This window comes from Peromyscus leucopus, chromosome 4, assembly GCF_004664715.2.
Source record: "Peromyscus leucopus breed LL Stock chromosome 4, UCI_PerLeu_2.1, whole genome shotgun sequence".
In the NCBI taxonomy this organism is placed as follows: Eukaryota; Metazoa; Chordata; class Mammalia; order Rodentia; family Cricetidae; genus Peromyscus; species Peromyscus leucopus.
In genome coordinates, this window is record NC_051066.1 from 2,098,228 (window position 1) to 2,111,322 (window position 13,095).

Below are 13,095 nucleotides of genomic sequence, written 5' to 3' on the forward strand. Positions count from 1 at the left end.
CTTAACCTGTGTGTGAAAAAGCAGAAGTCTGTCATTATAGTTGAATGAGTGCATACAAGTTGGCACTGTGCTTGGTGTATGGTAAATGTTTACACTAGGATTACTACAACCTTGAAATCTAAAATTTTTAACAATAGGACTACTAGTAATTTTACAAACTTCTGAATTCCATGCTCTTACAATGCTTACTATCCACAGAGCACAGACAAAAACGATGAGATGGGTGGGAGAGGACAGATTATCACGTATCTGAAGACAGGACTCCAACAGCAGAAGCAATTGAAGCACATCTGAGGACAGCACAAACGGGAGCTCAGTTAACACACTTAAGAGAGTGGAGGACAGCTGGTTATGAGGGACAAAGTGTGACAACAAAACAAAGACATTAAACAAAATGTGCTGGATTCATAGAATTCAAAGAGCCAGCCTGGTCTACACAGTGAGTTTCAGACCAGCCTGGGCTATAGAGTGGGTTCCAGGACAGAAAGTGAGCTCTCGACTGTAAAGACTGTGGAGATGACTTTAAATATGCTATTATTAAATTATGTCAATACTGATTTCAATGCTGGTTTAGACCAGAAACATCTCATGTATATAAAATTCCTGCATCGGCAGTCCACACACTCTAAACTCACTGAGCTGAAACTGAACCTGATAGGTGTATCAGAAGAATGACTCTTGATAGTATAACATCAAAATTTAAGAAGAAACATTGCCAAGGGCTTTTGCATAGTTCATGTATTGCAGGCCACGTGTCTAAAGACAATGAATGATTTGGTCTGCCATTTTCCTTTGTACATATTTGACATTTCCCAATGCAGACAGTGTTTTGTCCAAAGTGTAAAGCATTGTGAGAGCATCATCATGTGTAGTGCTGGCCCTTAGGGCCATGAAATCTGCTGAGACACAGTTTTACTAAAAACACAGTGAAAAGACTTAACAGACAAAACTTCTAAAAGAAAAAGCCTAATGTATGATGCCCATAGGGGACTTTAATGACCTCAACAACCAGAGCATCTGCAATACAGACGTGAGCAGAGCACTTTCAAACTTAGCTTTTTCCTCCAAGACATCCTACCAAGGAAAAAAAGATACTACATCTATGTTTCACCAGAGTACCTCTAATTATGCTAATCAACACCTGAAGGCAATATACTCTGTGTAAACATGCTGAAGAGTAGTGCCTCCTAACACTGTTGTCAAACTCTTTGTTTGTTTGTTTTTAGACAGGGTCCTGACTGGCTTAGAATTCATTATGTAGACCAGGCTAGTCTCAAACTCACAAAGGTCCTCAACCTCCTGAGTGCTGGTATTTACTATTTATTTATTTGTTTGTTTGTTTGTTTATATGTATTTACAGAGTTTCTCTGTATAAAAGCTCTGGCTGGCCTAGAATTCATTATGTAGACCAGGCTGGTCTCAAACTTACAGAGATCCTCGACCTCCTGAGTGCTGGTATTTACTATTTATGTGTTTGTTTGTTTGTTTGTTTATTTACTTACTTACTTATTTATTTATTTATTTATTGACAGCGTTTCTCTGTATAAAAGCTCTGGCTGTCCTAGAACTCGCTCTAGACTAGGCTGGCCTCAAACTCACATAAATCCGTCTGCCTCTGTCTCCTGAGTGCTCAGATTAAAGGCATGTGCCACCATGCCTGGCGAGTGCTGATATTTAAAGGCATGAGCCACTATGTCCAGCCAAATTCTTGGGTTTTAGACACAATTTTGCTATATAGCCCAGGCTGGACTTGAAGTTTTAATCCTCCTGCCTCCACAGCTCAATGCAAAGACTGTAGACATGTTCCACCATGCCTATCTTGGGAATCAGCCACGTTTTATTTTGGCTGATTTTTATTTTATTATGGCCTGGCAAGTATTCTACTACAGAATTATATTCCCAGACTAAGCCTAAATTGGGAACATATAAATTAGACAGTGGCAGCACATGTCTTTAGTCCCAGCACTCAGGAGGCAGAGGCAAGTGATCTCTGTGAGTTCGAGGTTATCCTGGTCTACAGAGTGAGTTCCAGGACAGCCAGAGCTGTCACAAAGAGAAACTCTTGTCTCAAAAACAAAACAAAACAAAACAAAAACCACCTGGGGACATACATATAACATAAAAATAATGGATACAGCAAGGCACCCATATCATGCTTGGGATACTTTGCTTTGCCATTCCATGTATCATATGTAACAGAGGTAAAGAAAAACTCTACCTGAGGTTTCTACTATGTAAAACACACACACACACACACACACAAACACACACAGAGTTACCATCTTCTAAACTTTTCTAATCTTTGGGTATTAGCACTGGGAGTATAATTTTTTCCCTTTTAACAATTTAACAGATTTATTTAGAATTGTTGTAAAAGGTGAACTGTTGTTTTGTTCACAGAAGTACTCTGACTTACATCAATGTTTTTTTTGCCTCACACTTATATTAAAATTTCTCACACAAACGGCAATGGGAAAACTGCCAATATCTGATTTCTGTTCCCAATTTTTCTACTTGCCAATTGTGCTTAGATTCCTTTAAACTCCATGGGGAAAATTATCTAACACTGGGAATTACCAATAATTGGAAGAGAGGAAAACACATTGTGAAGATGAATCCCATCATAGTGGATTCTTAAGCAAGTTCACCACGTGCATGGTCTGCTAACAGGGCGTTTCTGGTGGTGTAACTGATAAACATTTGGCCTGGATAATATGCAGATTGGTATCTTCACAAAGGCAAACAAGACAGGCCTTATCTGCCTCCTGCACAGCACCCAATAGCTACATTTTGGAAGCACATATTTGTTTTGAAACCCTAAGGAATTTCTTACACCAGAGGCTGTAAGGATGTCTAAATTCTAAGTCCAATGGACTCCTGACAGCATCTAATTTCAGAGTACCATAGAATCAGGCCTGTGACCATTACTTTCCTTACCTCTCTAGTGGAGGGCACACTTTTACAAATAGATTTTGTAGCCTCAAGTAGATTTGTGGGGCAGTCTCCTTTGTGCAAGTCATTGTACAGAGACCTTATACTCCTTCAGTTAGACCTTGGCAAGTGAGGCAGCTCTGGCTTAGAGAATGGGGTTGGCAGCTACAACACAGCTTTGTTGTTATAATCTGCCAGCCAGTCAGTCCTATCTTCTTCACTGCCAGGACCGACTGATCTCTCCCTCTCGCCTCTGTATTCCATGTCTGAACATTTTTCTATCAATGAGACTTTCCTAGGCTTCTGCTAAGTCTCAAACTGATCCACATCTCCAATGTTATCCTTATAAATGTCTATTAGATTCTAGAATGAGGCTCTATTTGCAGATTTCTGGTATCAGTTCTAGATTCAGAACTAGGTAAGATTCCCTATCTATGACATCAGAGTGACGGATGCACAGCAGACCAATTCTGTAACTCACCATTTTGACAGTAGTTCTCCCCATGTTTCAAGAATTTTTTCTGCACATTCTTTGGACACATCACCAAATCCACTCAAGAGAGGTTCATCGTTATCTGCAATAAGCAAAATTCATATTTATAAAAAAATGGGAATATAAAAAGCAAATGCAAACTTTTATTATATATTTATCTTATTATATATTTAAATTATTATAAAGTCATTAATATATGTTCTTAGTATTGATGTATAAATGTATGAACCCTGTCTAAGGTACAATGCTTTTATAACCTGTTTAATTCTCCTTTGCTTTCTATCTAAGTCTTTATTATGTCAATTATAGGAAAGAGTCATTTATCTATAAAATAAACAACTCAAAATGTGGAATGTTCTTTCTCCTTTTCTAAGCACATAGTTTTATATACAAACACACTTAGCAGTTTTATTTAAAATAGTAAACAACAAACTTAGTTACCTAAGAGTCTAATAAAGGAGTAGTGGTAAGTGAAGTTTTGTTGTTGAATCTTCTCTCCTGTTCGTCTCCCCAACACTCTTTCCCCACTTTTACATTTAAATATTTTACAATGCTGTAATGATGCCTAATACTTTGCATACTAATTTAAAAAAATGAATTATGACATGTATACAATGTAACTGAATGCAAGTGTTTGTGTTTACATCATGATATAATAAAAATATGGAGACTTAAATTGCCAGTATGATCTGTTAAAAACACCAAGCAGATGGCAGTGGAGCACATTAAGACATTAATGTCACTACCTGAGTGAATTATGAATTATCATAAATATTTTTCTGTTCTTTCATGATGTTACAACTTTCTAAATGTTCCACAGAATGACATTAATTTATAACAGAAAACAGAACATTAAAAAGGACAAAATTAATAATTTAAAATTTAAATAACTAAAATTAACTAATTAAGAATTTAGAGGGTGATAGAGAGATGGCACAGTGGTTAAGAACAGCAGCTACTCTTCCAGAACCTCGTTTTAGTTCCCAACACCCATATGGTGGCTCACAACCATCTGTAACTCCAGTTCCAGGGGATCTAAAGCCCTTTTCTGTCCTCCTTGGACACCAAGAATGCACATGGTATACAGACATACATGCAGGTAAAATATCCATACACACTAAAAACATAATAAAACTTAATCAAGAATTTAGAGAATATAAAATATGCAGGTGGTAAAGTAAGGCTGAGGACATAGCTCAGTTACAGACAAAATCTGAGACCCTGGGTCACACCCAGCACCAAACCTTAAGAAACAGAAGGTGACAATGGCTATTATCTACTTAATCCTCTTTCTGGACACTGCAAGGTTCTCAATGCTTTGCTTTCAGTATTTAGGATAAAGTTGTTTCACTGCTTTATTAGTCATATGCCTAGAAATGTACTTCCTAAGTTAAAACCACCATTACTTTTTAGGACTTAGTAAGTACCTGACCAACTGCCTTCTCAAACAGTTGTACTAATTTACATTCTCACTCAGTGGGTGTAGCAGCACTTGTCTTCACACATTTTCACAGCAAAACTGTGAGGATAGCATCACCATATACCTCTGCTCAAGAGAGGACTACCACAAAGCACTGACTTGAATGCTCATAGATCTTTGACACCTGTTATTAAACTTCCTACATGGTAACATTTTGGATATTATCATAGTTTTGATTGTGAGATAAGGGAAAGACAGACTGAATATAAATGAGATATTTCTGTATTATTAAGAAGAGAAAAAGCTCAAGACACTAAGGTCAATTTTTCCAAACTCTTTAGGATGCCAGAATGACACTACTTTGTAATTTCTCAACTTCCCATTCATTAAAACATCCATCATACAACCTGGGAAGAAGACAAAAAGATGTGCTAAAATGGGCTGGGTGCTGCTGGTGAGATCCAATCATACAATGAAATCTGTGTAATGTCAAGAAAAATGTGCTAACATTTACATGGGGTGTTAAGTCCTTCATAAGCAGTAGGAAGATCTATCTTTCACAATTCTCTCCTACTGCTCTAAACCCTTCAACAAATCTCAACAGTAATAATCTGGAATTTGTAATTAGAGTCCCACGTACACAGGTTAGAGGTAGAGAAAGGGAATGCAAAGTCATTTCAAGTTTCAGAATATTGTTTTGTAAGTGCTCTATTTCCTGTCAGATGTCTTAGGGGTGAGAAACCTCTCTGGAAATTAAACATTTTCCTCAGGAACCATCCATAACTTGTAGGTCACTGAATCTAATACCCTCTTCTAGTGTGCAGACATATATGTAGACAAAACACCCACATACATTAAATAAATAAATAAATAAATAAATAAATAAATAAATAAATAAATTTAATAGAAAGAGAGAGAGAGGTTTGGCAGGGGAATGTCAAACTGCACCTGACTTCAAAAAAAAAAAAAAAAAAAATACATGGGCCTTTTTTGCATTTCAGTGATTTATGATAACTAAATGCAGAAGATGAAAACAGACTTCAACTCAGACGGTAAGTACATGAATTTGATTCAAATTATGACTGCCATTTTCTATGCATGTAGCCTGAAATGTACTTTTCTCTGATTTTACTTCTTGACGTGAAAAATGAGCACAATAATCATTTCTATTTTTTAGGCTTACTGTGAGGATTATGAGAATAAGGCACCTTGCTACCACACAATAAGCATTTAATCATTAGACATTAATAGTCCTAAAACCGAACATAAGGTGAATAACCACAAGACAGAGGGACTTACAGCCCCCATCCCAAAAAAGAGTACCTAAAAAGCCAGTGCCTACTCTAACTTGAAAATGCACACACGATCATAGGTATTTATCTCTTTTAACAAAGTTAATCATTCCTTGCACCTTTATATTTTTGTTAATGTGATTTCTTAGCCAGAAATGTTCAGAGAAGCCCATTCATCGCCACTGAGTTTTTGCACTTTCAATTCCAGCTCAAAAATTACTCTTATGATGTTCCACAAACTCCTTACAGTGAAAAATGACTTTTACAAATTTTGAATGAACTTCACAGATTCAAACTCAAATGATCTACTATCATCATCAGCTTCATTCATTAAAAATGAAGCCCTTGTACTGTTAGGAGCTAGACAACCATTGTGGAATGCTTTCCTCTTTTGTGCCTGAGACTTCCTCTAGTCTCTACTTCTGTGTATTGCCATTAAATAGTGACCAGATTATAAAATCTCATTTTCCCCAATCTGGTTACAAGTACCTTAAAGAATGCCAAATGTGGGCTGGTGAGGCGGCTCATTGGGTAAAGGTGCTTGCTGCTATGCTTGGTGACCTCAGGGTAATCCCTGCAACCCACAGGGTAAAAGGAAAGAACAGATTCCAACCAAGTTGCCCCCTGACCTTCACAGGTACACTGTTATACAAGTACAAAACACATGTGCACACAAAAATAAATACACAGAGAGAGGGGGGTGGGGCAGGCCAATGTCAACTATTTCCAGCCTCTCCTTGTTGCTTGTCTGGGGGATGCTCACAAGTGCTCATGGAATGAACTCCAATACCACATCCCACCACCAGCCGCCATGAAGATGAAGCTGCAGTAGTGTGGACAGCCCTCTACCCTACACACAAACCAACCTATATACACTTACCTTCTTCTTCATCATCTTCTGGAGGAGAGGGGATCATGGAGCTCTGGGATCCAGACTGTGGCAGGCGAGCTGAAGGACTGGCTGTAGTTTTCCTCCGCTCTCTCTCTGACTCACTTTCCAAACACACAACTTCATATAAAGTGTCAGCATTATTCTTCCACTCCTTCTGCTTTATCTTGACAACAAAAGAAAGAATAGATTATGTAGCAAATTTCTTTGTTTTAATTATCACTTTTGATTTTGTATTGAATGTAAGAATAAATGGTGTTTTCTTGAATTCTACATCAAATGTAAACTTTATCAAGTAGAAAAGCTTATGTTAAGACGTAAACCTTTCCCAGCACTCAGGAGGCAGAGGCAGGTGGATCTCTGTGAGTTTGAGACCAGCCTGGTATACAGAGTGAGTTCCAGGACAGCCAGAGCTACACAGAGAAACCCTGTCTCGAAAGACAAAAAAAAAAAAACCAAAAAACAAAACTTAAACCTCTTGGGCCTGGCATGATAGTACACACCTTTAATCCCAGCATGTGGGAATCAGAAGCAAGTGGATCTCTGTGAGTTCAAAGCTAGCCAGGGCTACATAGAAACCCTGTCTCAGACAGACAAACACAAAAAAACCTGTTAAAAAAAATTGAACACTTTAAGTGTTTTATAGTTTTATCTGTCATTAAAATAATCACCAATATTTAGTTAATGTGAAAGCTAACTGTTCTGTGTCTTTCCAATAAATTTAAGGTGTCTTTTCAGGTTTCCTACTTAAAACCACATATCAAAACAGTTCATACAATCTAAAAATTTAGCTCTAAGAAAATCCTATTTTTCTCTTGGTTAATCCAAATAGTACACAGGAGATTTTTTAACTCCAAAGCTACAATTCAGGGTAGGAAAAGGACAATGAGTGGGAATGAACAGCCAAAAAGACATCAATAAAAATCCCAACAATTTTGCTAAGTGAAATCAACCTACACATTGGTTTTTACTTTTAGGCAAGCACTGTAAACAATTTACAAAGGCCTAATTAAAGAAAAGTAAGACATACATATACAATCCTGTCAGTATAATACATATTTTCAACACCATAACATTCTTATTTATTGCCAGTTGGAGGAGAAGGTTAAAGTGAGATATGGAGAACGAGGCTGAAGGCACAGAAAGGTGCACGCACAGCAGATAGACAGTGGAGGACGAGGACCTCCACAAGGTACAGGAACACCAGAGTGACTCTACCATCCCAGTCTCCACTTGGCTTTTCCTTAGAGACATTACCCCACCCTGAAGCACAGTTTAACACAGGAGTCAGCCTGAAGGCCAGCAGTCCCTGCTGCAGAAGCGTCTCCGCCAGGAGAGGCCGAGCACAGCCACACAGTACGCACAACAAAACCCCACCAACAGTAACCGTGCAGAGCAGACAACCAGAGGCTGTCTGATTAGTTAACACCTGACTCCAGGATTGCTTAGCTTTCTAGACTAATATATTTGTTTCTAATTTAGCTGCTCATAATTAATAAAAGACTCTGGTTCTGTGAGGTGACATAGCAGCCTGCAGGTTTGTGTCTAGGATATATGAAAATGATTTCTGTCAAATAGAAAAGACAACCCAAAGGTGACCTATAGGATATTAACCTTAGTAATCTTAATGTAACTTTTTTTAAAAAAGAAGGACTGCATAGTCCCAAGATCTTAAATACTTAAGAGTAAGTTTTATCATCTTACTGGTTAATTCATTAGTGAACTATATTAAAATCCTTGATACATATTCATCCTGAATTATAAACTTCCCTGGTAGGGAAATAATATTTAAATCTTTTGTTTTGATGTAAGTTTGTTAAATTGCTCTGAAAATCAAACCAAATACAGTCTCACTGTGCAGCCTGCTAGTTTGAAGACACCAACAGAGATCCACCTGCTGTTGCCTTCCAAGTGCTAGGTTTAAAGACATGCACCAACGTGCCTGGCCTTTATTGCTCTTTAAAACATCACTTAATTGCTATCTGAAACACTCCAAATATTAGCAACACCTACTAAAAGAATACAAAAACAAGTAAACATTTGTTTCTTCAAGACTACAAAAATAAGATAACCAATATTATTCACCTAGAAAGTCCTCTTTAACAACAATATGCCTTGTGAAGTTATACAGAGTTGAGAATGGGATCAGGCTGGTAAGTTAATAACATCGCATGTGAAAATATTCGCTGTTCAAGGGTACAGGATTCATTATACTACTTAAAAAACTTCTGGGGGCTGGAGAGATGGCTCAGAGGTTAAAAGTACTGGCTGTTTTTCGAGAGGTCCTGAGTTCAATTCCCAGCAACCACATGGTGGCTCACAACCATCTGTAATGAGATCTAGTGCCCTCTTCTGGCATGCAGGCAGAACACTGCATACCTAATAAATAAATAAATCTTTAAAAAAAAAAAAAGAAAAAAGAAAAAAACCCCAAAAACTTCTGTTTGAATTTTCTATAATTAAAAGCTTTTAAATTTACATTTTGCAATACATCTTTTATAAATATTGAATAATTTAAATATATAAGTTTCTAAACTGTTATTATACATTCAAATAAATAAAAATAAATTACAATATATGTATTGTATATAATATATAAATTATATAATTATAAAAAAAATCAATCTGATAGGACAAAAGAATAGACATGGATAGATGAAGACATCTCCTGTTCCTGGGTAAGATGATGTCTCCTTAATAGAAGTAACCTTTTCCCAGAACTAACCTAGTGGATTCTAACCTTTATTTAAAAAATAAACAAAAGTATGTAGGAAAGTCCATAAACACCGGAGTATTTAGAGAAGGAAAGTGACCCACCACATATAAAGACATAAAGTCTTTGACATCAATGCATTACCAATGGATCAGGAAGGAAAAATCCCCAAAGAGGGCCAAACTTACATGAAAACAGGATAAAGGGAGCATCATAAATCACTGGATGTTATAATGGTTAATGAATTTCTCCTGGACAACTGGATGGCCCTTGGGAGATAAAGTCAGCCCCATATTTTAGTGAAGAGCAGGATCACTACACCAAACACTAATGAGTCATTGTTCTAGAAACATCATGACAGCAAGTCATAGAAAATGTGAAAGTTATTTTTAACTTTTCAATTTTGATACCAAATTCACAAGTTTTAAAAGGAAAACTTGATAAATTCAAGTACATAAAAAGAAACGATGTGACAAACTAAAAATGCCTATACACACCAAAGAAAGAGATGGGAGAGGGGTACGGAGAAAAAAGGAAAAGAAAAAACCCACAATACTTAGAATCTACAAAATGTATTATACCAAGAACTATCAGCTACATACAAAGGGGGAAAAGAGAAGAGCCAGTGAACCCCACTTTAACTGATCACACTGCTACTGAAAGCTGTGCAAAAACCCGGTACCATGCATTTTCTAAATTAGCAGTGAAAGAACTCTCTAGTATATTAAAACATGCTGAATCCTAGGAGCTGGAGATAATATGGGTCAGCAGTGCAGACCACTGGCTGCTCTTCCAGAGGACACGACTTTGTTTCCTAACACCCATATGGTGGCTCATATCGATCTCTAATTTCAGTTCTAGGGGATCCGACATCCTCTTCTGGCCTCTTTGGGCACCAGTCACCCAAGTGGTATACTGTAGCATACAGACATCTATGAGGGCAAACATCAACAGACATAAAATAAACATTTTAAAAATAGATTTTTTAAAAAATGTTGGGATATTATTTTTTTATTTTATGTGTATAGTATGTCTGTGATGTACATATGTATGTAATATGTAGTATATATGTCTGTGTCTGTGGTGTATGTGTGGCTGTGTGGTATGTCTGTGGTGTGGGTGTGTGTCTATGTAGTACATCTGTGGTATATGTGTGTCTGTGATGTGTGTGTAGTATTCAGTGGTATGTATGACTGTGTAGTATGTCTGTTTTATATGTGTGTCTGTATATCTATGAAGTATTCTGTGGTGTGTGTCTGTGTAGTGTGTGTGTGTGTGTGTGTGTGTGTGTGTGTGAGAGAGAGAGAGAGAGAGAGAGAGAGAGAGAGAGAGAGAGGAGGGAGAGAGAGAGAGAGAGAGAGAGAGAGAGAGAGAGAGAGAGAGAGAGAGAGGGGAGGGAGAGAGAGAGAGAGAGAGAGTGCACATGCAGAGATCAGAAGAGGACTTTATAGCTGTACTGCTCTATCCCTCTCCACCTTACTTCCTTGAAACAGGATCATCCACTGAACTAGAAACTCACCTTCTCAGCCAGGCTTGCCTTGGCCCCTCAATAATTGGGTTCTAGGATTGTGGGGCCATAGCCACCCATTTACATGGGTGACAGGAATTCAACTGAGATGCCCATGCTTGTTCAGTAGGCACTCTTACCCACAAAACCATCTCCTCAATCTCCAAATTTGGCAGATGTGTAGATATTTATTGCATATGCAATGTACACACACACACACACACACACACACACACACACACACACACACACACAGAGAGAGAGAGAGAGAGAGAGAGTAAACGAGAACAAAAGGCCCAGGTTATCAGCTCTAGTTACAGTAATTAATTACCTCTATGACTTTGGTGGCATCACTTAAGTTTCTCAGCTAATATTAACTTCATTTGTAAAATAACAATTACATACAAGATTAGATTCCTTACAGCTTATTTGGCAGTGAGAAGCCTGTAATTTATTACTATGTGTGAGTGTGAACATGCATGCATGTGGACGTCAAAGGGCAGCACTGAGGAATTACTATCCTGGTATCTAGTTGTTTGTGCCACACTGCTGCCCCTGCAGCTTCTGGACTAATTTCCTGTCTCTGTCTCTCCTCTGGCTGTGGGAGTTCTGGGATTACAGACATATATGATCACATTTGGCTTTTTTACATGGCATTCAGTAGTCAAATATGAGGTATCTTGCCAGCCCCCAAATTCTATAGTTTAATATTTATCTTTTCACTTTTTAAAAATTTTTTACCTGCAGAAGTCAGAAAAGGGTGATGGATTCCCTGAAACTGGAGTTACAAATGTTAGCTCTGGTACATCTTTAAGAGCAACCTGTGCTCTTAACCCCTGACCCATCTCTTCAACTCCTTTCTCTGTCTCTTTAAAACTTATGATTATTCATTTATTATGGGAATGTGTGATGTGCATGTGTGTCAGGCCACAGCCCTGTGTGGAGCAGAGAGGACAATTAGCAGGATTAGGCCCACAAGTTTATACTGCCAAGAATATCTGGTTTATACTCACTTTATGCCACCATTGGATATTTATTATTTAGATCCTTTTTAGTAAATGTTATCTGACCATTTAGCTTAAAGAATGCAGTCTTTCTTTCCCTACTAATTTAAGATTCTTTTCTAATATGATTCTAGCTTAATAAAACAATCCCAGATGGGAAGGCTTCCAACCTAAAAAGGAATTACTGAATCACCAGATAATTTTAGTGAAAGAAAAACAAGAAAGTTTTAAATACAGAACACACACACACACACACACACACACACACACACACACACACACGCACACGCACGCGTGCGCCAACATTTCTATAATTGCTTCCTCATATTTATGGTGCAAAAAAAAAAAGCCCACAAAAAGTAAAAAACCAACAACCCAATGGAAGACTGTATTTTTAAAAATTCTATATTTAAAAAATCTGCTAGGTAGTTCTATTTTCTTATCTGTCTGAGCAGAAGTCAAAAGGACTATAACTTTAAATTACTGCTTAATTTAAGTAAATCCTAAAAAATCTTTTTAGTAGAAAGACGAAACTAACATGTCTCTGTGGAAGAATAGTGGCTGGCACTTAGAAGGCAAAAACATCATTGTGTTCACATTCTGTAAAATATACTATTTTACATCTCTAGATAACTGTTTCCTCATCCGTGAGAATAGTACAATAGCTCACTGGATTGCTGTGAAAGTTACACAGGACAGACAGCAATTGGCCACTAAACTTATAACAGGAATGAATGAAGGCTACTAAGTTATAAGGAGTGTGATTAAGACTGTTTGCAAGTGTCTTAAAACTATGAAAAATTGTTTTTTTTTTTTTTTTTTTTTTTTTTTTTTCCGTTTTTCGAG

The 13,095-nt window shown here is 37.4% G+C and overlaps 1 protein-coding gene across 1 annotated transcript in view; it reads right to left on the reverse strand.

Annotated features, from left to right (window-relative positions):
* Positions 1–13,095, reverse strand: part of Rabgap1 (RAB GTPase activating protein 1) — a 99,557-nt gene that overhangs the window by 61,031 nt on the left and 25,431 nt on the right. Inside the window, exons 10-11 of the mRNA XM_028887929.2 lie at positions 7,017–7,191; positions 3,413–3,506 (exon numbers count right to left, since the gene is read on the reverse strand). Of these exons, the coding sequence (XP_028743762.1) occupies positions 3,413–3,506; positions 7,017–7,191 (269 nt within the window). The remainder of the gene's footprint in view (positions 1–3,412; positions 3,507–7,016; positions 7,192–13,095) is intronic.